Below are 27,182 nucleotides of genomic sequence, written 5' to 3' on the forward strand. Positions count from 1 at the left end.
AAAGAGGAAGAGAGAAGAAGACAAGAAGACGTACAGAAGAGTAATTGGATTTATTGTACACACAAGCAAAAAGAAAGCAGTCACGTTTATTTACAGGGACATGAGACGCAGGTGACACAGTGCAATCTTTAGCTTATACAGACTTATTGTTACTACCCAGGACAGCACGAACAAAACAAACTCACGTACGCAAATGGATGGAAATTGCAGGCAGGAATGACAGGAGGTGGGTGGCTGGAGGAAGGCCCGGAGCTGGCTGGAGTTTGATCCCGCACGGGACGTCGGGCTGGACCTCGACGGCCGCCGCTGCCACCGATCCTGTCATGTGCGCGGGGTAGCGGGTCGGAGCTGCTTGGTGGAGCCAAGCCAACGCTGCTGGTGGGGGGTCTGGCGTGACGGGTTCTCTCGCGTGACGGGTTCTCTCGCGTGATGGGTTCTCTCGCGTGACGGGTTCTCTCGCGTGACGGGTTCTCTCCTCTCTCTTTTGTTTGTGCAACCACTCAACGCAACCACTGACCACCCCTGACGACCAACTCAGCTCTTGTCATGGACCTCTCCACGCGCTCTTGCTCTGACGACCCAGCTCCTTCCCCTGTACTCGTCTCTCCTCTGTAAAAGCTCATCTCTCGTGGGGGCGTCTCTCATGGGTTATATATAGCCCCACCCTTGAACCTTTGCGAACCTCCCCGATCGCTCTTCCTCCGCCCTCTCAAACCAAACCCCTCGTGCTCGGTTGGTTGTTCGGGGCTGGCTCACTCCTCCCCTCCATGACGAGGTGGAGACACGCCCCTCTTCCCCAACCCTGCCCCGCGGCCAATGGCGGTAATTGGAGCGGAGGTAGTTTCTAATCGACGAAAAGGGGGAATGGAGGTTTTGGGAATGGGAATGAAGGGAATCTATCTCTTTCACTTGGTGCAATGGAGTACTTCTATTAATGGGAGACACAGCCTTACCCTAAAACACAGAATAAGATATAACTATTGAACAGGGGTATTCTATGATTGGCTGTGGTGTGGATGCTTTATGGACTAATTATGGGATGCCCTTTGACCTTTACACAGCTCCGGAGGCAGGAGGCACAGAATAAACAATAATAATAATTCACACAATCAAAAAAATATACAGTCCTCATATCCGCAACACTGCACCCTCCTCCTCTTAGGCACAGCCCGGGCCTACAACTTTTTATTTAGTGTGACACGTAGGTGTAGTTCCCTCTACTTTTAACCTGACCCTGAGTGCGACAGTTTTTAAAACATAAATAAATGTGTCCCGCTGCTCCATTGCACCCTGCCTAACAGACTTACGCCCACAGTTAACCGAATTGCGGAATTGTCTTCAAACTATACACTGACGGTGGGGAGCATTATTTCCAATGACGCTATTTTTATTTACAAAACTAACCCAGGACCTGTGATTGTTCTTTCTGGGGGGGAGACAGTCTGCTCTGCATCAATGCACCATGAAAGCACCCAAAAACGCACCAATACACCCCCAAGCACCAATCGGTGCAGTCACCATTGTTCAAGAAAATAAAACCAACAACCCCTAACCCTGCAGGTGATCTCTTGCTCTTCGGCTCCCTCTGCTGGTTATTATTATTTGTTCTTCCAGATGTTGTCTTTCTTTCATTTTCTTACTGGCGGCCTATTTGCAATAAAGTGTGCCCAACGTGTCCATTTTATTTATTTTATTTATGGCCCACAGGGCCTACTACGTGTGGTTCACCTGTGGGGCATCGGTGCCCTGTGGCCAAGGTCCGCCAGCAAGATTTCGGGCCCTCATGGCTGGTTCCAGCAGAGGGGCCATGCCCCAACCCATGGGGTCCATAAGTGGTGCTCGGCCACAGACATGTGGTCCATAATGTGGTGCATCGATGCAGACAGCTGGTTCTGAGAGTTCCGGGCGCACAATGGCCGACTCACGTACGCTCCCCTCGGCGCCCCATGGCGCACAGGTCATGTGGGAGACAAAAGGGGGACAAGAGAAATGAGCGAGGGGTAAGGTCACAAGGGTACACGTCAATAAGGCAATGCAAGGCGAAATGCGTACGGAGAGCGAAGTGAGAAAGCTCGTCCCTACCGTATGTCACCCCCCTGTCACCTACACTACCCTTGCCCTTACCCCATATGTACAAAATCTACACATTTACAAATTCGTCGCTAATGTCTCGTCTCCCCATATTTCTCCAATACCAAATTCGTCACCACAATCCCTCTAACCAAAATTTGCCATCACCCAATTCATCATCAATCCTCATAAGGAGGAAGAGATGGAACAACAAAGCACAATGTCACACCCACGTCATGATGCATCTCACAATCCAAACATTTGCACAGTAAAAAATAATCAAAACATGGCATGGTGTGGAGTACCTGTCACCTCAGGTGAGTGGATGCAGATGGTGCGAGGAGACTCCAATCATAACTATCCTCTAAATGACCTTAACACACTTTACACTACCCGGGGTCTCTCCCTGCCAATCCATTGGCCAACTTACACTATGGGTTCTAAAAACCAATTCCCATTGACCAAACTGTGGTGCTTCTCAATTTGGGGTCTCACTCCCCCGATTCATCTCCCGGTGCCCTCGCACCATTTCTGGGCTGCGACGTGCAGCTCTCCCAGCAGGTCTACCCACCTGCACACCTCCACCACTGCAGTTGCCACCCGAGCTTACCTAGCTCCTCACCCTAACCTAACTAACTGGGGAAAGCCCCTCCTGGCTCTGTCACCCCACTCGGTGCCCTCTGGCACTGGGCTACCCGGGTCCGTCCTCCGGATCCTTGGGCCCCATCCACAACAACTACTACCGGCTCCCAGAGCCCACCTGCGGCCTCACCTGGCCGACATCTTCACAGTGGTGGAGCGCCCAACCAACTACACACACTAACAGGCTACACGCCCAGCCATTTCCACAACACTAATGCACCCATCCAAACATCATTCTTCCACTCGCACCACAGATGCCAATATCCAACCACAATTTACCTATACCCTCTACCTAACACTTACACTACCCGCCCCGGGTATCCGTGATGGGGGTCCACTCTTCCCCCATTCACACCTTCGCACCATCCACTCCACTCCACAGTTTTCCACCATACTCACTCCACGACCATCCATTCCAATACTCCATTTATTCCACACTACCATTCTCCATACCTGTTGTTGCACACCTGTGCCCTCACACCTGGTGCCACCTGCACCCTCCTTTCTTCCTGGACCATTTGGTCATCACAATACACAATCACCTTCACTCACTCATACACTGCTCCACACACCTGTTCAGTTGCACACCTGTGCAATCACACCTGTTCAATCCTCAAACACACGGCATCATCTCATCTAACTACTCCCCTCTGAAACTTGCGCTTCCCAGTCGTCCCTTTAAACTATTGCGCTCCCACGTCATTATCATCCACACTAAACTACCTGCATCCCCACTACAGGTATCAGTCACTAACTAACCTTAACGTTACCTAATGTCATCTTCGCTAGATCCCTACACACAATATCCTAACCCACCCGGGCTAGTTTTCACTGCAATCAACCCCATAACTAGTGCTCCTTTGCCCCCGCCTGTGAGGGATGGTGGATTTGCCATCCCACCACATCGGGGAGGTCCTATCAATTTCGCTCGTCCAAATCCAACAAATCAAAAATTTGCCATTTACTGCTAATCACCGTACCAATCATCAAATTTTGTTCTTTTTTCTAATTTCGGGGCCAAAACACTATCCTCATCACCCGTCTACTTATAATTTCCTCTCGGTGCGCCAATTCCCTTCTAAAGCTCGGCTTCGTACAGCCGAGCAATGAATGCGGGTTGTTTTGTGCCAGCAGCTGGATACGTCCCGCATTCGGGGCAGGGACGGGGGCTTACCCGAGCCGAGATCCCACGCACCACCTCGGCGTGGAGCCATCCAATGTCCCGATCTCGACCTGCCGGCACGTCTCAACAAAAAGTGGTCGCCATGACGACCCTTCCTATAGGGCTGCCCGCTCCGCCTAGTGTAGCCCGGACGCGGCCGTTCCAAGCGAGGCACAGCGTGGATCGCGTACGGCGGTCCTTTCGAACCCGCCGTGGCTCGGATCCCCGCTGGTTCTCGCGGCACGCGAAGCCCGGCACGCACCGAGGGCCCGATTCGGCTAAAAGTCGCTCTAACCGCTAACCCGGTTACCGTCGATGCCTCACCTGCATGCTTACACGCATACGCTACCCCTTTCTTGCTCATACATCCAGCCGTCTCCCTGCTCTTCGTACCTTTCCTTACACACCTCGGTACACTCATTACACTCACAGACTTGGTCACACACCTGACCACCGAACACTTTGGCACACATTCGTTGTTCGCACACCTCACCAACACACCTCTTCGCGCCCCTTCCTCGGTCACCTCCTCTGTGACAATCACAGGTGGGCTTTCACTCGCACACCCAACCACGTGCCTCACTACCAACTCGAGTGTGCATTCCCACACACGCTCTACCATTCCAGGTGTGCATCCTTCCATTCCAGGTGTACATCCTCGCTCACCTGTCACAACCAACTCACGCCCCGTGTCACTCTCACTACTCTCACCTCCACTCTCGGTCGCGCACTCACCCTTACTCTCGACAGCACACTCTTTCCTCATGCACCCGTCCGTTACACACCTTTCTCGCGCACACTCTTGCGCACACTCTCCCGTTACATCCTCTGTAACACTCACCACACCGCGCTTCCATGTGCTCCCTCGCACACGCGCTACTACCGACTCACTCTCGACAGCACACTCACTAGTCGGCGCGCACTTTTTCCTCACACACCCCATGGTCGGACATTCTCGCACACCTCTTTTTTCGCACACCAGACCTGTCGCACACTTCACCAACGGCCTTTCACGAACACCCGGATCCAAACCAATCCCCAAGCCGACTGAAGCTTTCCTCACATCATGTACATTTCCGATTATATCGCCACTCACCTTGGCACCTCGTCTCCGCACCTCCTTTGCCACCTGCAAACTCTTTATTTGGTTAGTGAGCACCTCATCATGATTTGAACACAGACCTTGTACATATTCCATGACTTCCTCCTTTATCTCCCTCTTAGTTTCCCTCCGTCTCTTCTTAATTTCACTCACCTCTTCTTCCACTTCCTCTAATTTTTGCTTCACCTCTTTTATTTCCCGGTGCGTTTCCTTAAGTTCGTCCTCCAAGGCTACCGTGACCGTTTCTATGTGCGTCCTTACCTGCCGGTCGTTCGTTTCCATTACCTCTGTCACCTCGTCCACCCTCATTGTCAGTCCCTCACGTACCATCTGACATTGCCTCTGTGTCGCTATTAAGTCATTTTTAATTTCTTTTTGTGTCGCCTTTAACCCTCCTAGTACCGCAGTGTTCCTTTGAACCTGCTCCACTAACTCCGTTTGTCCCTCTGTCAGCTGTTCTACTCCCTTCGTCAGACCTTCTATTCCCTCTTGTAACTTTGCCGTCCCATTTCTCACCTCTTTCTCCATACGCTTCTCACCTCGCTTTACCTCCTCGCGTAGCCCCGAAACCTCCTCACCTACACCTCGTCGTATTTCCTCTTTCATCTCCTCCCTCTCTTTTGTAGATGCCACCCTCATCTGTCCCAATTCATCCCTCTGAGCATCCAGTTTACTTTCTAACCCGATTTGCACCTCCTCTATCTGGTTCCCCATTCGTTTGATTTCCCTGGCAGATTGTTCCCCTATTTCCCGCAATTTGTCTTCCATCCTATTTTCTAACCCCATTAACCCATCTTTCACCCCCTCTAACCCATTGTCTAATCCCTCAAATTTCTTGTCTAATCCCTCAAATTTAGCTTCTAGCCGTTCCCCCATTTCTCCCATTTTGCCCCCCATTTCTCCCATGTTGCCCCCCATTCGCTCACTATCAGCCCTCATTTTCTCACTATCAGCCCTCATTTGCTCACTCTGAGCATCCATCCGATTCCCCATTACCCCCATTTGGCCCTCCAATCGCTCCCCCTGAGCATCCATTTTTGCCATCATTTGAATCATAAAGACTCGCATGTACTCTGGCATCTCTGGCTCGGTTGCCGCGACCACGGGCGCAGCGCAATTTGGTACTGCTACGGTCACGGGAGCGGCAAAATTTGGTGCCGCTACACCCACGTGCGCGAGGACGCCATCTTGTGCGTCTGATACTCCCTCAACCGCCTCCTCATTGCTCCCCTCCATTTGATCCTGGGTTACTCCTAACCCCTCCTCTAGCTCACCCACCGGCATCCGATCGCCTTGACCAGCCATGGCGCGATTTCCAAAATTCGGGTTTTTGTAAAACAAAAGCAAATTTCGGCTACTTTGTAATTTTGAGCGCGTTAAACGCTTCAGGTCCGAATCCGACACTTCTGACACCAATTGTTACTGTCGCGGTTAAGATGTTATATTGACCGAGCGGTGGTGTATTACCGCGACCTAACACTAACAGTTCCCCCGATTCTTCCCCAACTCACCCGATTCACCCCAAACTTTGGCTGTATCGCACCGCAGCTGCCCAATCTGGAAAACTCTAAAACGACCGAATGTAAAGAGGAAGAGAGAAGAAGACAAGAAGACGTACAGAAGAGTAATTGGATTTATTGTACACACAAGCAAAAAGAAAGCAGTCACGTTTATTTACAGGGACATGAGACGCAGGTGACACAGTGCAATCTTTAGCTTATACAGACTTATTGTTACTACCCAGGACAGCACGAACAAAACAAACTCACGTACGCAAATGGATGGAAATTGCAGGCAGGAATGACAGGAGGTGGGTGGCTGGAGGAAGGCCCGGAGCTGGCTGGAGTTTGATCCCGCACAGGACGTCGGGCTGGACCTCGACGGCCGCCGCTGCCACCGATCCTGTCATGTGCGCGGGGTAGCGGGTCGGAGCTGCTTGGTGGAGCCAAGCCAACGCTGCTGGTGGGGGGTCTGGCGTGACGGGTTCTCTCGCGTGACGGGTTCTCTCACGTGACGGGTTCTCTCGCGTGACGGGTTCTCTCCTCTCTCTTTTGTTTGTCCAACCACTCTTTCTCCAACGCAACCACTCAACGCAACCACTGACCACCCCTGACGACCAACTCAGCTCTTGTCATGGACCTCTCCACGCGCTCTTGCTCTGACGACCCAGCTCCTTCCCCTGTACTCGTCTCTCCTCTGTAAAAGCTCATCTCTCGTGGGGGCGTCTCTCATGGGTTATATATAGCCCCACCCTTGAACCTTTGCGAACCTCCCCGATCGCTCTTCCTCCGCCCTCTCAAACCAAACCCCTCGTGCTCGGTTGGTTGTTCGGGGCTGGCTCACTCCTCCCCTCCATGACGAGGTGGAGATACGCCCCTCTTCCCCAACCCTGCCCCGCGGCCAATGGCGGTAATTGGAGCGGAGGTAGTTTCTAATCGACGAAAAGGGGGAATGGAGGTTTTGGGAATGGGAATGAAGGGAATCTATCTCTTTCACTTGGTGCAATGGAGTACTTCTATTAATGGGAGACACAGCCTTACCCTAAAACACAGAATAAGATATAACTATTGAACAGGGGTATTCTATGATTGGCTGTGGTGTGGATGCTTTATGGACTAATTATGGGATGCCCTTTGACCTTTACACAGCTCCGGAGGCAGGAGGCGCAGAATAAACAATAATAATAATTCACACAATCAAAAAAATATACAGTCCTCATATCCGCAACAATATATATATATATATATATATATATATATATATATATATATATATATACAGTGGAACCTTGACTTACGAGTGCCCCAACTTACGAGTTTTTCGAGATACGAGCCGTCGCTCCGGCGGTTTATTGCTTTGAGATGCGAGCCGAGATCCGAGTTACGAGCTTTCGCCACCCGGTCACGTGGTTATCTTGCCGTTCAAGTACAGTATCTTTGTCGTATCGCGCTGCATTTTAGTTTTCGCATTTCGGTTATTTTGAGTTTTGCCGCAAGGTGGGTTCTGGTCACGTGGTTATCTTGCCTGCCGTGCACGTACAGTATCTCTATCGTATAGCGCTGCATTTTAGTTTTCGCATTTCGGTTATTTTGAGTTTTGCCGCCAGGTGGGTTCTGGTCACGTGGTTATCTTGCCTGCCGTGCACGTACAGTATCTCTATCGTATAGTGCTGCATTTTAGTTTTCGCATTTAGGTTATTTTGGCGTTGGCGCTGTGTAACGACACTTGCCTCACTCATTTTCGAAACATTTTGAAAGGGAGGAAGAAACAAACCTCGTTGGACAGGTTTTTCTTTAAACGCCCTGCAAGTGAAAGCGAGGAAAGTGTGGCGAAAAAGGCAAAAGTTATCCCCTCCACCTCCGCCAGCATCTTCGTCTGATCTTCAAGGTAAATACACTTAATAAAACCAGTTTATTTCTTTACATTGTCTTTTATTATGTACAGTATATACGAGGTCGTGCTTGTTTATACATTATTTGTTATTTATAAAGTACATTTTTCTTATTTAAAAACACGTAACAAAAAAAATTGGTGTGGTTTTTTGGGGGCTGGAACGGATTAATAGCATTTCAATGCATTTCAATGGGGAAATTTGATTTGAGATACGAGCAATTTGAGTTACGAGCTCGGTCACGGAACGAATTAAACTCGTAAGTCAAGGTTCCACTGTATATATATATATATATATATATATATATATATATATATATATATATATATATATATATATATATATATAATTCCAGTAATCTCTGTATGTCTGTGTGTATGTCTGTGTGTATGTCTGTTTGTCTGTGACCGCTGTTTCTCGACAACCACGGGTCCGATATACTTGAAACTTGCCAGGTATATTGCTGGGGACCCGAGGATGTGCCTTTTCAAGGTTTCATATTAATCGGAGAAGTAGTTACCGAGCTATGTGCAAAAAACGATTCAACCAATCAGAGAGCAGCGAGCTATCACTGTGCCGAACGTGGCGAACAGACTCTGCCTCGGACGGCACATTTGAGAGCGTATTCATTTATTTCACGTTGGCAAACTATGTTGGCGCTATGTTGGCGTTAAACTATGTTTTAAAACTAATTAAAACTAATTTGCGATTCATCGTAACTGCGATATGCGACCTTCCGGACAGTCAAATGAGGACGTCACTTCCGGACTTACGGATAGTCATAGTGACGACGTGAACGTGGCGAGCAGACGCTGTAAGGTACGATCGATTGTAGTACACGTTTATAATAACTCTGCCGATACAGGCCCGATTAACTGCAGCGCCATCGGAGCTGCGGCGTCGGGACGATACATTCATTGTACGGTCACATCACGCACTTACGGGCACGCCCATGGGCCCATGGGCACGCCCATGCATGCATGGGCGAAGACATTTTTTTTTTTTTTTTTGGCAAGGAACGGGCACCCACGTACGGGCACGTCCTAGTATATATAATAGGGTGGGCTTCAAAAAAGCAAAATGCAGATTTTCTCTGGGACATGGTCTTCTTTTGTTCCTTTTGGTGTCAAAGGAAACCACACCAAATTTGAATGGAATCCAATAATATGTAGGGGTGCCACATCAGTGATGAATTTTCCCCCATGCAAAAATAGGAATTCCCATTTTTTGGGCTGTATATACACAAAATAAATACATAATTATATATATACTGTTGCGGATATGGGATTTGGCCTCCATCCATATCCGCTTGTAAATATTCCCCCATTTCCCCAATACTCCCCAACTATCCCCAATCCCCCATTCCCTAGTCCCATTGTCTGTAAACAACACTCTGTAGAACCGACCTTCCCCTTTTTCCCCCATTAAATGTCGTGCCCAGGTTCACCGCATCTCACGTAGACAACTATAGGACCTCTTGCTAGTTATTCTTAGTCTATGTCAGTTAAGGACTCGTTTCCATTAATTCTGACTCTTCGTTGCACCAGAATGTGATTGTATGGCACCAGTAGTGAGTTTAGGACCTCCCCATACCTCCTCCCATCTTCCCCATGACACAACAACAACAACAACTACAACAACAACAGCGCGCGGGGAGTGTGCGTCCTCACTCCGGCTCGGTTAGCCGCCATTGCCCATGTGCGCCGACGGGGTTACCACGAAGGGGCTGCCTGTCGGCCCCTCGTCAAGGGCGGAGCCCGGTAACCCCCCGCACCCAATAAGAAGCAACGGGCCGATTCCATCTGGGGCGGAGCTAACGAGCCGAGGGCGTGTCACTCCCCGCCGGATATACGCAGCGACTTACCGGATGTGAGGTCAGATGCGCCCCCAGCTTGGAAAGAGAAGTCGCCACCTCCGAGCGCTGAGAGACCTCCCGCATCTCTGGACCGGACCGGGTCGATTCTGCCCCTGAGCCAAGGTGCACCCCTTGAGCCTCGACTACCTGCCCTTCCTTGCCATCAATCCCGGTGTGAGTCAGTCTTGTCCCGTTTATCTGTCGTCTGTCGGGGTTACTATAAGACCGTATTTAAGTGCCTACCTTCCTATGCTGTCTCTCTCGTCCTTGTAATCTAACGTTCCGAAATATTATAACCTCCTCCGGAGGTCTTGAGAACTGTACCCCTGGTGTCGTGTCATTTTAACCCAGCCGCTGTGTCCTTTCCTCAATTGATTTAGCGTAGCGCGACTCGGCCAACGTTTGAGTATAATCGGGTAAACTGTGCAGACGCGGTCATACCAAACCGCTCGGTAAACCAACGTCCACAACCGCGTCTGTAACAATACATTAAATATAATATTAAAAATAAATATATCGTAAATATACATTAAATAATAAATATACATAAATACACATTATACATTATATATATACAATATATTATACATACAGTTTTGAGACTTCCTTTGATCACTATCTGGGCAATTTTCATGCATGTTTTGTACAGGTTCCCGGGGTCAGGGGTACGCTTTTTTAGTGTGTAATATGTAGGCCTAACTTATTGACTGTGGCTCTTTTGTAGAGAGTGACCCTGTGGAGTAAGAATTAACAGGATTTTACCCACATTCTTGCTTATTTTGCAGATATGGCATGTGCTAGTACCAGTGTTTCATTGAAAACTCGGGCTCAGGATAATGTGTATCTCATTGGGTCCACTTCTGGAGATGCCATCAAAGGTGCCAAGCTCCCGACTGTGCATCAATCTCTTGTCCTGTTTTTCCATCACCTGAAGAAGGAGAATCGCACTGCCTGGGAGAGTGCAACCCTCACCATTGAAGAGGTTGTGAAGTTCTGGGAAAAAGCTCACCTACCTACAACGACGAAGCAGCACTGCATCCATCGTTTGGAGAGGCTATATGAAGAATGGAGGAGCCTCCAAAAAGGTGCAAAGCGGGGTGGTGCGACCCAAGAGAAAAAGGAAGCATCCTTCAAGGCCTCCTTGGAGAAGACGTTTGATCTTAGGCATGCTGATTCGGAGGCCATAATCACCAACCCCGAGGACAGGAAGTTTCTTCACGATCAATTCTCAGAGAGGAAGGCTTCAATGGGATCTGTAGACACTGTGTTGGAAGCAAAAACGTTCTTGTGTGTTTGAAAGATCAGCAGCCACGAGATGATTATCGTGAACTCCTAGAACTGACTGTCATCTACATGGGAGGAATCCCACCTCGTGGAATCCGGATCATGGCTCCAGGAGCAATGCACAGAGCCAGATGGATGGCAAAAGCACTATATTCACTACAGGTGTTCATGTTTCGGTCAGAGTTCCACTTGACACTTCGAGAGGCGAGAGAACTCCGAGCCTTCAACATTTTTGTCTGCCTTGTGTATGTACAGGCTTGGTTTCGGGCTCCACAAGCTATTGAGGCTCCCCTGAATGACATTAACCTCTTCAAGAAGTTGGAAAAGTTTGAACAAATCAATCAGAAGATGGCTCAGGCAGCCTTGAAGGCACTTGGCCGCCACACGTGGTACATGAGCCCAGTACTAGTGGCATTTGCATTCTTTGACACCAGAATTGACAAAGAAAGCAAGATCAATATGATTGAAGCATTGAAAAATGACGGTGAAAACCCCTCTCCAAAGAGACCAGCTATCAAACGAGGAACCGCACTGTCAATCGCTGGCCTCATAACAAAACACACCAAGCATTTCTTCAGCATCCTAGGGACCCCAACTGATTGGATGGATAAGGATCCTGGTTCATGGGAGCAAGAAACCAGCTTTCAGGAAGCAAAGAAAGCCGCCAGTGGCTTAGTCGTGGTGAACGACAGGGCAGAAAGGGGTGTCGCATTGATACAAGACTACAATAAGCTCCTTACAAAGGATGAAGAGCAAAAGCAAGCTCTGCTCCAAGTTGTTGCTGCTCACAGGAAGATGTACCCCGATGCCAAGAAGGCAACAGTGGTGAAACAGGCCCAGAAATAGGAGTTACATTTCTCATTATATTTGGGTTTTTTAATATTATGTGATATGGTGTCTCTTCATTTTATGAACTGAACATTTGGATTGTTATCATTGAATTTGGGTTTTCATAGCAATATAGTGCTATTTGTGCAGCTATTGTAACTTGTGTTTGCTAGAATACAAAGAAAGTGAGTGGAGGGTGGATTTTCATAAAACAAACTTCTGGTTTTGCTTTCGATCCATATATAGAAAAGTTTTGTAGACACCTTTAGTTTGAAGGCTGATGTGGCACCCCTACATAAATTCAGATTGCTTTCATATTTGGTGTCTTTTCATTTTGGAACAAAAGGAACAACATAAAGCCATGTCCCAGTAAATATTTTTTTTAAATTATTTTGAGCACCACCCTAATATATATATATATATATATATATATATATATATATATATATATATATATATATATATATATCAGTCACTATGCGATTTCATACCATCAGTGGTGAACCGCCATTAAGGTATCCCATCCAGCTATGCTGTACCTTAATGGGAGCGTTAAGTGCCATCTGCCACATGGCACATTACCTCTGGTATCCACTCATATGGAATCCCCTGGATGCAGCCGGGAGCAAACCAATCCAAATATATGTGCAGTTCTCCAGCTTTCAATGAGCGCAAGTAATGACGTCACTGCCATGTACATACGCTCTGCCTGTCAAGCTCTCAAGAGAACCCTCTGACAGAGCAGAATTTTGATCTTAGTTCAGATGCTGTCATAAGTGTATGTAAAACTCACAGTTACCGACCTGGTTTTGCCCTTTTTGGGGCTCATCAGGGCAACGCAGTGAGTACTGCATACACTTATGACTCTGAAAACCTTTCGGTTATATACCAGTCACTATGCGATTTCATACCATCAGTGGTGAACCGCCATTAAGGTATCCCATCCAGCTATGCTGTACCTTAATGGGAGCGATAAGTGCCATCTGCCACATGGCACATTACCTCTGGTATCCACTCATTATATGGAATCCCCTGGATGCAGCCGGGAGCAAACCAATCCAAATATATGTGCAGTTCTCCAGCTTTCAATGAGCGCAAGTAATGACATCACTGCCATGTACATACGCTCTGCCTGTCAAGCTCTCAAGAGAACCCTCTGACAGAGCAGAATTTTGATCTTAGTTCAGATACTGTCATAAGTGTATGTAAAACTCACAGTTACCGACCTGGTTTCGCCCTTTTGGGGCTCGTCAGGGCAACGCAGTGAGTACTGCATACACTTATGACTCTGAAAACCTTTCGGTTATATACCAGTCACTATGCGATTTCATACCATCAGTGGTGAACCACCATTAAGGTATCCCATCCAGCTATGCTGTACCTTAATGGGAGCGATAAGTGCCATCTGCCACATGGCACATTACCTCTGGTATCCACTCATTATATGGAATCCCCTGGATGCAGCCGGGAGCAAACCAATCCAAATATATGTGCAGTTCTCCAGCTTTCAATGAGCGCAAGTAATGACGTCACTGCCATGTACATACGCTCTGCCTGTCAAGCTCTCAAGAAAACCCTCTGACAGAGCAGAATTTTGATCTTAGTTCAGATACTGTCATAAGTGTATGTAAAACTCACAGTTACCGACCTGGTTTCGCCCTTTTTGTACCATTAAGGTACAGCATAGCTGGATGGGATACCTTAATGGCGGTTCACCACTGATGGTATGAAATCGCATAGTGACTGGTATATAACCGAAAGGTTTTCAGAGTCATAAGTGTATGCAGTACTCACTGCGTTGCCCTGACGAGCCCCAAAAAGGGCGAAACCAGGTCGGTAACTGTGAGTTTTACATACACTTATGACAGTATCTGAACTAAGATCAAAATTCTGCTCTGTCAGAGGGTTCTCTTGAGAGCTCGACAGGCAGAGCGTATGTACATGGCAGTGACGTCATTACTTGCGCTCATTGAAAGCTGGAGAACTGCACATATATTTGGATATATATATATATATATATATATATATATATATATATATATATATATACATACATATATACAATTATAAAATTATACATATATACATATATATACATATATACATATATATATATATATAGTTGTGGTTTTGGAATAAAGGATAACCCCCCTCGTAGGTAGACGCACCAAAACATGGAGCCTCGCGATAGTATAGTTATTTCTTAGTAAATGTAAGGTAGTCTCCTTTCCTGTGTTAATTTTGTGTTGAGTAGGCCAGTGAGCTTAGGTGTTCTTTTGGCGCTGAAATGCCACGTGCTCGGCCTGAACAAGTCTGGCAAGGCCGAAAGGAGGAGCTGCAGGGGGAGTGACCGGTAAGCGCGAGCCGCCAATCAGAGCTCGAGGGGAGTGGCTCAACACGGCGACGAGAGGTGGGGCTTGGAACATTCGAGTAAGGCCGGGGCGGAGCCATAAAAACCCTGCCCTGGGTACCCCCGCATCAGTTGAGTTGAGCTGGAGAACGCGCAGGAGATGAGTCAGAACGAGAGAGAGAGAGAGAATCGCCCAGCCCCTGAACAAGTCGAAGTGCTTGCATTGAATTGCCTGTTGTCGTCGTTGTACACGAACTTTCCCCGTGCCCCGTGCCCTGCGCTCTGCGCTGTATTAATCGCGCTTGAGAAGACGACCCGTTCCGGGCCACAGACACGCGATCATCTCCTGCCTGGTTTTCCTGCATACGTGCTGTGGCCGCCAGAGGGCCACGCCGGGCGAGCTGTCCGGAGTGGACGACGCCAGGACGCGTTTGGGAACGCGAACCTCCTTCCTTCTTTTTCCCCGTGTGAGTGAGTGGGCCCGTTGTCTGGAAATAAGTTAACATTGTTTAAGCATCTGCTCTGTGTCCCCTTTCCTTTATCCTGATCACTGTACATTTAATATAATAAATTGTGTTCTTCCTCTGATTTGACCGTTCCAGTCCCTTCCATCAATTGGCCTAGCATAGTATGAATAAAACCGCTCGAATCGGGTTCCATAAAAGTAACAGCACGAGTCACGTGATATGCACACCGCTCGGGCGTAATCGATTAGCGTGGCTTGTGCGAGGTCCGGTCCCCATTTTCGTGGCAGCGTGGGTCAAAGTAACGTGCGGCGTCGACCCGATACCTTTTTTCACGCTTGCTGCGGAAGTGGCGATTCGGCCTCGTGGACACAAAGACCCAAGGGGAAAAAGGGGTTTATTCCCCCCTTTGTAAAGTGGACGGGCTTCGGGAGATCCGCAACAATATATATGTATATATGACCCCGCTATTCGCGGGGGATACGTTCCTGGAAAATCTGCGAATAACGAAACCCGCGAATAGCGGGGCATTGTTTCAATGGAAAAAGAGGAGATATGTTCCCGAGTCGCAAAAATCAGCGAATAGAGAGGACCGAACCACGAACAGCGAGGCAAAATCCTCAAATGGTGACGCAAATCCCGAGAATGTCGAAGATAATCCGCGAAGGTCGATGAAAATCCCGGAAATGGCAAGAGAAAAGCCACGAATGTTGACGAAACCCCATGCAGGTCGATGAAAATCCCGTGAATGTATGCCGCGGCATTGTTTGAATGGGGGATATGTTATAGGTTCTCGGCGGTTCCTGATTCATGGAGGAAAATTTTTAAAGTTTAAAATATTTTCGACCGCAAATGCACACGATTACAGTTTCACAAAAAATGCTTATAAATAAATTGTAAAAACCACAACACCAGGTACTATTTCCAATTTATTGACGGAATGCACTTACAGTTTATTAAAAGTGCTTAACCATACCGTACCGTGAAAGTAAAAAAAACACAACACCATCATGTAGCGTTTAAAATTTTTATTTTACAAACATACGCAACTCTCAAATGTTGATGATTATGGTGATGAATTAAAATCCCATTAATTCCTCGAACTCTGAGGATGACCCAAATGATAGTCCTGCAACGTCGTGCACTGAGGGAGAGGCAGGACAGGCAGCATTTGAGGATGTTGGTAAGGACACTGCGAGGGTGGCAGGAGAGAAGGGTGCTGGTGGTGTTGAGGTGGAGGGAGCAGGGTGAAATAAATGGGTAATGGAGAGCTGCCTGGCAGATTGCCGTAGGTTTCGATGCAGCTCTTTGTAGGGGAGAAGCAAATCATCCAAGCCCCTCTTGAACTTGAGGTACCTCTCCATGACTGGGTCAGCATCTTCCAACTTGTCAACAAGTGCCCGCATGCCATGCAGCAACTCACCCAGGAACTGGACTGTGAGGTTAGACCTCGGCACCTCTTCCTCATGACTGCCCGCCTCCTCCTCCTCGGCAACTGGTATAATGGCCTCCAACTCCTCCTCAGTGAGGTTGTCGCCATGTGAGGCAATGAGATCCTCCAACTCCTCAGGATGCATGTCTTCAAATCCTTCCCCTCCCAACTGCCGTGCCAACCCGACAATCACATGCCTCTCCTCTGTGTTATCGGGAAAGCCAGTAAGATTTCTGACTGCCTGTGGCCACAGTTTGTGCCAGCACGCGTTGATGGTGGAGGCTCTCACCTCATCCAGCGACTCCTTGATGGCGCCTATGCAGTGCGAAATGTTGAAATCCTTCCAGCACTGCCGACAGTGAGCCCTGGGTCGGACTCCATCACATCCAAAATGTGGCGAAAGGTGCGACAGGTGTAATAAGTTATAAACGTTGAAATCACACTTTGGTCGAGTGGCTGGATGAGAGAGGTGGTGTTGAGCTGCAGAAAGAGCACCTCGACTCGACATTCGAGTGAGCACCGTCCAGGTTCGCAGGGTGGCCAGGAGCGTTGTCTAGGAGCAAGAGAACCTTTATAGTCTGGGTGCCGTGGGGTCGAACCTGGTTTTGTCGGATAAAGTTTTTTTTCTCTGCTGTTTCTTGTAGCCTGGGGGTAGCTCAATAAGATTCAGGAGGGTGCCCGGTGAGATCCCTTGGGCAACTCAAGATATTAACCCCTTCATGCCCTATGCGCCCAAATCATGAAAAAATGGGAACTTCCCATAATTTCATGGTGAATACAGCAATACCCCGTTTTACGCCATTTCGACCTACGTCAAATCCAACTTTACGCAACTCTTCTAGAGTAAATTTCAGTTCAGCGAACGTCATTATGTGCGACTTTACGTCACTCCGACATCATAATAGGAGGACATGAAAAATATATATTTAAAATAAATAAAATAGTACATAAAAATTAACAATAAAAGAAGCTAAAAAAACAATTTAAAATACAATAAAAAGCACATTAAAATATTTTTTTTAAATGTACGTATACGTACGCGTAGCTGCTGGTTCTCATTCAAAACAAAGGCGACGCCATATGCATTTTGTCCAGTGCTGTGGTCGCGTGCTTGCTTTGCCTTTCGCTGTTATTTTTGTGATAATTCCTTTACTGTGTAAAACAACCAACGCAACGTGGCAACGGCGAAACATGATGACGATGCCGGCTGGGACGACCGTGACCGTGTCATGCCTCGAGCCGGGGTGCCTCGTTGGGCACCTCGCCGGCATCCGGCGTCGACGAACCGATCGACGTGTGCATATATATGCACAATGCACATGTGCATGGATTTACAAATGCCTGCCTGTACGTCGTCATTTCTGCGTATATCGCATTGTCCAAAAAAAAAGAAGCAAGCAACTTCGGCCGCTCGAGGAAAGACGGGGCACGCCTACGACTAGGAGGCGAGCGTCGATCCCCGGGGCGGCTGGGTTCACGGAACCCTGAGCTCGCTCGTTCATCACAGACGACACGACACGACCACCGGTGAAACTGCTCGGACACGTTGGGTAAAGCACGCCGTGGTGAAGCGGGCCGCGGAGCCACTCGGCACACAAGCCAGCTCACGGTCGACACGTCCGTGCTGGTCACCCTGTTCGAGGAGAAGACCCAACCGATAGAAAACAACGGAGGGACTCCCGACGGGGAGCGGCAAAGATTCAGGGCGAAGCCGCAGCCTCCTCGAGTTATTTACTCTAGTTTTATGGTGTTTGTCTTCATTTTAAGGCATTACGCCCGGTTTACATCAAAAACCGAGTTACGTCACGGCTTATGGAACCAATTAATGACGTAGGCCGGGGTATTGCTGTACTCACATCAAATTTGCTGCCTCTGATATTTATTCACACAGTACTTAATGTACAATCAAATATGATTCAAATTTGAAACAATTAACCCTTTTCTAGCTGTTCCAAATCAGTGAATTTCCACAATTCTGATCACACGCTTTAGAAATCGACATTTTGTAGACCAGAGTAAATGAAGAGAGAAATCTACATAATAATGTCACAGTGACTACGAGGAATTTTGAACCCTTCTTAACCCTTATCTGCCAACCCACAATAAACATGTATCAAACCACGTTTATGTACTACAGGGTGGCCCAAAACGTGTCCTTGTCCAAAATTTGAAACGAGCAAGGACAAGTTCTGAAACCTACTGACAGATTGTATTGTGCTGTTTCATGTCCTACAATAGATGGTAAAATTAGAAACACTGGCATTCTGATAATGGCCTAGTTCAGGCTACTTGGGTCTTGAGCATCCTATCCTGAAACATGCATAAAACATTGTGCAAGCTAAGCCTTTAACCTGACAACTGCATCTCTTGGAGTTACAAAGGGGTTCACTTTTGCAGCCGCATCTGATCATTTCCAAAATGTAGTCTGGGGCAAGTTTGGCATTTTCTCGTAGATTGGATGGGCTCAGTGACCTGTTGATTGTGTCTTTCTTCCATCCAAATTCTTCTGGGTTCAGAGCTGGCGGAGGATTTACATTGAGGGTTCGCCACAAAATTACCTGAATGTGGGCCCTCTTCACATTTTCAATAAATGCTTCTCTCGTTGGCGGAAGAGCAGCCAAGTTTGGTGCAGACGTATGACCTTTTCCATTCTTTTTCCCCCATACAAGCAGCCTTGTGTGTGACATGTCCTTGCTGTCCTCTATGCCGTAACAGGCTGAGATGAAGCCAGTGGCTTGATTAATGACTTGTTGGAGTGGTGCGTCCACATTGCCTATGGCCGATAATTCATATCCAGCTTTCAGGGCTTTGATTACAGAGCCTTTTCCAATGCCAAAGTAACATGCTGGTGTCACATCCTGATATGGAATGGGCAGGTAAAAGGTTCTTTACAATTTATTGATGCTTAGCCAGTGTTGACTTGATGTCCACTATTGCCCTTTCCTTGCTTGGGGATTCCATGGCCAGTGGCACTTCCAGTCTTGCCAATTGGTAATGATGAATTAGCAATACAAACGCATCCTTGTCATCACAAACCACAGAGACTTGATGGGCTTCTCCAGCACACTCCAAGACTTGTTGGACATTGATGATATCGGCTTCTTCATGATGAGTCTCTAGATCGTACTGGCTCCTTCTTTCTTCCTTCTTGATTTTGATGGGACAAGGGTCCTCCCCTGTCACAACCAACTTGTGTTTCTCCGTGCTCCGTAGATGGAAAAGCCTGTCCTGAGTCAGTTCATCACATAATATTCGGATAAGCTGTTTCTTGTTTTCAACAGATGACAAGACAACCTTCTGGGCTGGAAGCTTCATTGTCCATAGCAGATGATGTTTCCTGCTAACCCCCGTCTCTCTGCCATCCCTCGTGAGGGACTTTATACTGTACTCATGGTACCTGTCAAAGATGAGGTAAACGTCACTGTCTGTCAGGTATGAAGTTATCCGCTTCTTGACATTCGCAATGAAATCGGCTACTGTGCCATCTGCTGGCCAATGGATGGTCCAAAGAAGGGCTGATCCATCTATGACAGTGACGTTTGCATCCCCGGCATTCCTCTTGGAGACTTCAACCTGGAGCAACCTCTTGTAGGCTATCAGCTAGGGGGGTCAACCGGTACCAAATTGAGGGAGTAAGGCTAATAATGATTTTTGACAAGGTTTTTACCTCTAGAATAAGAAAATATGTGATAGCAAATTCAACGATGTAGCTAAATGTGTGTTATCACCCATTTTCAAAATGGCCGCCACTTTACATACAAAATTTAACGTTGTTGTTTTGTTTGCTTTTTTTTCTGTAGGAACGGTGGTCGGAGCAACGAGCAACGGAGTAGATAGAAAGTAGATGCTATACGATTAGAATAGAAATAATAGTACACACCAAGTGATGAGGTCTACTAATTTTCCAAAATGAACAGCGCCACAGAAAGCAAAGAATGCGTTATACACATGACAAGATCGGATGACGATGATCATCTGGTGAGCCCACAAAACTACACATCTTGGTTGACATTACTGGAAGCGGCTAAGGTTAGGAACCATGAACATATCATCAATATTGCCGAGGGGCTTGAGGGCAATGAAGTGCCAGAAATATTCTACCACCGAAAATGTAGGAGCCTGTTCACCATGAAACGAGATTTAAACATGCTAAAGAGGAAAGCCAATGAAGACACTGAATCTGAAGCAGGAGGTAGCAGCGCTCCCAAAAGGCCATGTAGGAGATCATCAGTAGAGAAAAGAGTGTATGATACGGAGTGCATCTTCTGTCGCAGAGACAAGTATGTGAAGGGGTCTCATACATGTGAAAAACTTTCACAAGTTGTTCAACTCAGAGCAGATGAAAGATTGAGAGAATGTGCAATACAGAAAAATGACAAGGATATGATAGCGCTTACCAGTAGAGATATTGTGGCAGCAGAAGCATGTTACCATTTCTCATGCTACAGGAATTACAACAGAGAATGTATACAGCCTGAGGGTGAAGGTGCAGATGGACCCGATGACACAGATGATTTTGCACAGTATCAGAGGATCGAGAAAGAAGCATATGCAAAACTTCTCACCTATATCAGAACAGACGTAATCCCAAACAAGACCATCATACCAGTCATGCCACTCACTGCTAAATTAGAAGAATACATGCATTTTGGCGGCCATTTTGAAAATGAGGTGATAACACCCATTTAGCTACATGGTTGAATTTGCTATCACATATTTTCATATTCTAGGGGTAAAGACCTATCCAAAAATCAATATTAGGCTTACTCCCTCATTTTGGTACCAATGGACCCTATTTTGGGGGTCTGGCTGATGGCCTATTGAGTGTGGACTTGGCTTTCCAAATCCGCATTCCATCCTTCGTGAACATTGCGGTTGGGACAGGTGCAAGCTCATAGGAAAGGACATCCTTCACGTCAATATCGCGGTCACTAGATAACAATGCGATGACCCTTGAGTAGATGACATCCAGATCATAGACGTTGGAGTCACCAACCTGGACAGATTTGCTTGTTGCTGCCATCGTCACCACTTTCTTGGGAATGGTATTGTAAAATCCCTCAGGCCAGGTCTTCTCAAAATCTTCTAACATTGCCTCTCCAATGTTCACGGCATTGTCTACATTGACAGATGGTGGAGCTAGCTTCCCGCTGATAATGTTGACAGTACTCCCCCCTGGATGTGCCTTGGGATCCAATGGATGAAGGCATGTGTCGAGTTTCTTTCGAAGTCCAGCCCTGTCCTTGGCATCTGCTTCTATCCTTGCCTTGGCCTCCTCCTTGTGATACAGTTGAACTGTGGTGGTATTCGTCTCCTCCTCTTCCATTTTCCTCATATCCGACTCAATCTTACAGCAGATGTGGCGGCTCAATGCCCAGATCTTCAAGGCTTCTGACTTCAGGGTTATTCCGATGATTCCCCCTGCGCTATGACCGTATCTCATGAACGTTGATTCTATAAATTGGTCGCTCCACATGGCCGTTCCATATTCCACAAATGTGTCGTGTCACATGTTGCCCCTGGAGAAAAAGCCTTTGGACATGAGGGGGAAGCTTCTCCATGGAACGAAGGTAGTAGAGTCCATATCTGGCAATAGTGTACATGGCCGGCTGTGAAGTAGTAAGGCATCATCTTTCGGAATGTGGCTTGGTGGAGAAGACAGTCACCCTCACATTCAGCCCTGATGTATGACATCATCAACAATACTGGCTTCACCAAGACCTCAACCCACAGTTTGATGGTCCTGCTCTGGCTTGCAATATGATCCAAGGCTCTCATTTTGGATTTGACGTGGATTTGGGCGTATCGGACATAAAGGGGTTAATATCTTGAGTTGCCCAAGGGATCTCACCGGGCACCCTCCTAAATCTTAATGAGCTACCCCCAGGCTACAAGAAACAGCAAAGAAAAAAACTTTATCTGACAAAACCAGGTTCACCAAAATTCATGCCTTTGGCTCCTATTGGCTCATGCTCATATAATAGGCTCATGCCTATTAACGCAAGGTTTTTGTCCACCATGTATCTCTCCACCTGAGGGACGAAACAATTATGGAACTAGTCCAGGAAGATTGCTGCCGTCACTCAGGCTTTCCTGTTGGCCCTCCAAAACACGGGCAGAGTTTGCTTGTTCTTGCCCTTGAGCACGTGGGTTCAGGGAATGGTACAACATCATGGGTTTCAGCATGAGGTCCCCTTTTGCGTTTGCACAGAGGAGAAGAGATACCCGGTCCTTGGCAGCCTTGAATCCCGATGCCGTCTCCTCACGCTTTGAGATGAAAGTTCTTGTGGACATCTTTTTCCAGAACAGACCAGTCTCATCAGCATTGAACACCTGCTCTGGGAGGTATCCCTTTTCTTCGAGCAGCCTCGCAAGTTGAGCAGGGAACGCTTTTGCCGCTTCATGGTCTGCGGAGGCACGCTCCCCTGAGAGCTTCAATTTTTGAGACAGTACTGCTCCTTGAAATGAAGGAATCATCCCCTGCTTGCAGTGAATGAAGCCACGCTGCTTGTACAATCATCACTCGGCACATCACTCATGCTGGCACCACCCGCGCCAGACAGATGATCGCAAATTCGTTTGGCCTTTTCGCGAATGAGAGGTACACTCAAAGGCATATTCTTCTGCGTGTTGTCCTCGATCCATATGCTGAGAGCCTTCTCCATCCTTTCTATATGGACATCCCGGACATGGGTGAACACCTTCGTACTCGATACAGCACTCACTGAGACTCTCTCTCGAATCGCCTTCTCGTTCTTCCGTATGTAGCGAACGGTGGATTTGTTTATGCCATAATGCCTGCCCACAGAGGCTGCGCACTCTCCTCTCGAAAGCCGATCGAGCAGCTCCACTTTTTGGCTAAGGCTCATGACTTTCTTCTGTCTTTTGGTAGTCAACGCATCTCCAGCACAGGTCTTGCGCTTAGGAGCCATTATTGAACGATGAGCAGAGCAAGTCAAAAACACAGGTCAAAGCAACGGGACGAGAACATTGATCAAAATCAAGGACAGTCTGTATATGAAGGATTGAGAGCATTGTGTGTATTGAGCCTCTCTGCTAATTTCAATAATAGATTTAATGAAGCATTTGCAATTTTGCATTCTATAATTCGCAGAGTTGACGTGTTTTCGTAGCTGATGGAACATCCCCTGAAGCGTTTTCATTGTGTAACATATCTGATGATGCTTTACCATAAATTGCAAACTGCAATCGATTTAACGAAGCATTTGCATTCTATAATTCGCGCACTTGACTTGTTTACACATCTGGTGGGATATCCCGCGAAGCTCTCTATTATAGACCAGCTAAAATTTGTGGCCACAAAAACTATGAAATTGCATATCACACAGCAGGTCATGCTCGCGGCTCGTAGGAGATGCTTTTTTGCATATGTTCAGCTGCTTTTTGCGTGGCTGGTAAAAGATGGGTTTTATAAATATGTCAAGCTAGCGGTTCATGAAAATATTGTTTGTGCCCTTGAAAAACCGTAAATTCGTGGAACATGGCCTCGAAAAGGGAAAGATGCCCCCCACGATTTCACGGAACACAACAACAACAACAACAACAACAACAACAGGCATTTTAAGGCCATTTTCCCTGCAAGAGCGGGGGTTAGCCTTGCGGTCCCCATGACAATCTTCTCCATTTTGCCCTATTTTCTGCATCTCCCCTTGTTAACCCCCTTGCCTGCATTTCTTCTTCGACCATCTTTAGCCAAGTCTTTCTCGGTCTTCCCCATCCTCTACTTCCTTCTACATTCATTTCCATCACTCTTCTCAACCAGTCACTTTCATCCTTCCTCAACACATGACCAAGCCATCTCAAACTGTTTCACTTCACAGCATCCATCACAGGCTCTATTCCCATCATCTTTCGCAATTCATCATTTGTCTTCCTCTCTCTCAACGATACTCCACACATCCACCGAACCATTCGCATTTCCACCCTTTCCAGCCTTCGTTGCTGCTCTACATTCATTACCCATGTCTCGCTTTCACGGAACACAGCCGCGGAAAAAACACCCCCGCAAATTCACGGGACATTTTTCTGTGAATCGAGAAACAAGTCGCATTTTATCAACCGCGAATACGCGGATTTCACGAAAAGCAGGGTTTGACTGTGAATAGCGGGGCTATATATATATAAACAAACAAACTGACCTTGTGGGCCAGGGAATGTAGAAAATCATTTTTGAGGGAAGCTTGTGGGTCGTATAAATCTTCAATTTCCTTTCAATCTTCCCATGTTTTTTTTATTTATTCCACAATAGCAAAGAATAAAAATCGTTATTTTCTATTTGAGAATAAATAGAAAAACACGAGGTAAAAGGGAAATATGGAAAAAGAAGAAAAAGAGGGAATAGAAAAAGAATAATAATATAAAGACAGATAAACTCACGATAAAAGATGTCAGATTCATCATCAGAGAACTCCAAATCCCGGAGATCCCATTCAGCACACTGGTCGTACTCCTGAGGTTTGAACAGACCAGACATTCAATTGAACAATTCAATCATCATTATTTTCTTTATCCAATGTATTATTTACATCTGAGGAAGAACACGGCTGCCATGGAGTTGTTCATTGTATGGCTGCTATATCGATTCCAAAGCTTGCTATACTAGGCTATGAGACACAGCTGAAGGAGGCAGGACTCATTATAAAGAGGTGGCTAGGAGGGGATTTGATTGAGATATTTTTAAAGATAATGAAGGGTATAAAAGGAATAAATGTAGAAGGGTTTTTCAGCAAAACAGACAGTGATAGAGCCATGGCCCATGGCCCATAACTTGAAAGTAAAGAAGATGAGCGTTAGGACAGTATTAAGGCAATGATCTTTCAGTCAGAGAGTAGAAATGGTCTCCCTGGAAAGGTAGTGGTAGCAGAAACAGTAGATAAGTTAAAATTGGAATAGGATAGATAACTGGATATGTATTGATAGAGGGGTACTTGTAAGTAGTGTGTGGATTGGTGATAGTATCGTTAGAGCTAAATGCCACACAAGCACATATTTATTTGTACAGTTATATTTCCCTTTGTCCGTGTGTGTGTGTGTGTGTGTGTGTGTGTGTGTGTGTGTGTGTGTGTGTGTCTGTGTGTGTCAGGTGTTCATATTGGGTGCACACTTTTGTGTTGAAAAAGGAATTCAGCAGAATTTGCACAATTTTTGTGATGCATCCTCCCCACAATAAACGGATTAATTTTTATCACTGTTTCCGCCAATCATATTTTTAAAAAGAAGACAGCACATCATATGCAATAATTGTAACCATTTCTGTGCCTTCAGCAATGGAAGATGCTCAACCTTAACACCCACCAAAATGTACCTCAGCAAAGTCAGAGCGAGGTGCCATGTATCCAGCTAGCTCCCAGCAGAGTGGTGAATCAGCAGCAGGTCGAGGTGGATCTTCACTTGCTGTCAAATTTAAAAGTGGGAGAAAATACGTTTTCACATAAAAACACAAAAAGTCCTCTTTCGGAATGTCAAGATGCAAAAGTATAATCTCTTCATTTAAGCATTCTAAATGCAAGGAAACACAAGAAAATTACCCTGCTTCAACACCCATAACAAAAACGCATAATGCAGATCATACGTCGGCTGTCTACTCCAATGACCTATGGGCAAAGGCCTCGTAGGCTGGGTGTAGTTTGTTTTCGTTTTTCAGGGAATGACTAAAAACAAGGAACGATGCACAGTCTGCACCGGACTTTGGAGGCCAGCTTTACAGGTGATGGCTGATAGTGAGACCTAGAAATTCAACAGATGAACCTATTCCAGTGTCTCACCATAGAAACAGTTGGGTGGGATCATTTGACCATCGTTCAGGTGCGACAGAGTGAGAATGCGAGATTTGCCAGGAAGGGATTGTGCAATAGTTACCTCCGTCACTGAAGATGGACAGAGGTTATGTTTTCATCCGCTTTTCTGTTTGTCTGTCTGTGAGCAGGATATATCAAACAGTTATGGACGGAATTGGACGAAACATGTTGGGCAGGTTTGGTGTGTGCCAAGGTCGACTTTAATTGATTTGGGTGAAGATCCGGATCATGATCCGGATACTAGAATTTTTAGAAATGTAAAAGTGATTCTTCACCAGTGAGAGATGGGACCAAAAACGATATATAGCTCGACATTTCAAAAAGTTTTGGACGAGTTATGACAAAACTTGGGGGATGAGTTGGTTAGGTGACGAGAACAAGCCGATTAGATTTTGGTTAAGGTCCGGATACAGATCTGGCTTATCAGTGGGATACAAAAGGTAAACTGTTTGGCTTCTTCTTCTTTTGTGTGACAAACCGTTCAGCCTGTCGGAGGTATGCGCTCTACCGAGTGTCGTTCTCGTTAGATAAATGTGCCCGTGTGTTTGTTTTACTTCCATACACTCCAGAACCACTGGACAGAAAGATTAAAACTGTTCGTTGTACTCAGGGTGTGCACGGATGATTTAGGTGGTAAAATAATTGTCCCGGGTGTTTGGGAGTGGCAAATGATGACCGGAATAACTCAAAATCTCCAAATTCCCAATTGAGCCCATTATGAGCGTTACACAGCAACACAAGAGAACTAGAACGGCACTCGGCAGAGCGCATACTTCCGCCAGGC

General features: G+C 46.7%; 1 protein-coding gene across 2 annotated transcripts in view; it reads right to left on the minus strand.

Annotated features, from left to right (window-relative positions):
• The window catches only part of TADA2A (transcriptional adaptor 2A), a 158,680-nt gene that overhangs the window by 66,911 nt on the left and 64,587 nt on the right, over nucleotides 1–27,182 (minus strand). For both annotated transcript variants that reach the window (XM_068125400.2, XM_068125399.2), the window contains 2 exons: nucleotides 25,906–25,994; nucleotides 24,978–25,050 (listed from right to left, as the gene is read on the minus strand). In XM_068125400.2, the coding sequence (XP_067981501.1) occupies nucleotides 24,978–25,050; nucleotides 25,906–25,994 (162 nt within the window). The remainder of the gene's footprint in view (nucleotides 1–24,977; nucleotides 25,051–25,905; nucleotides 25,995–27,182) is intronic.

The sequence above is a fragment of the Myxine glutinosa genome, chromosome 8 (assembly GCF_964187855.1).
Source record: "Myxine glutinosa chromosome 8, kmMyxGlut1.1, whole genome shotgun sequence".
NCBI lineage: Eukaryota > Metazoa > Chordata > Myxini > Myxiniformes > Myxinidae > Myxine > Myxine glutinosa.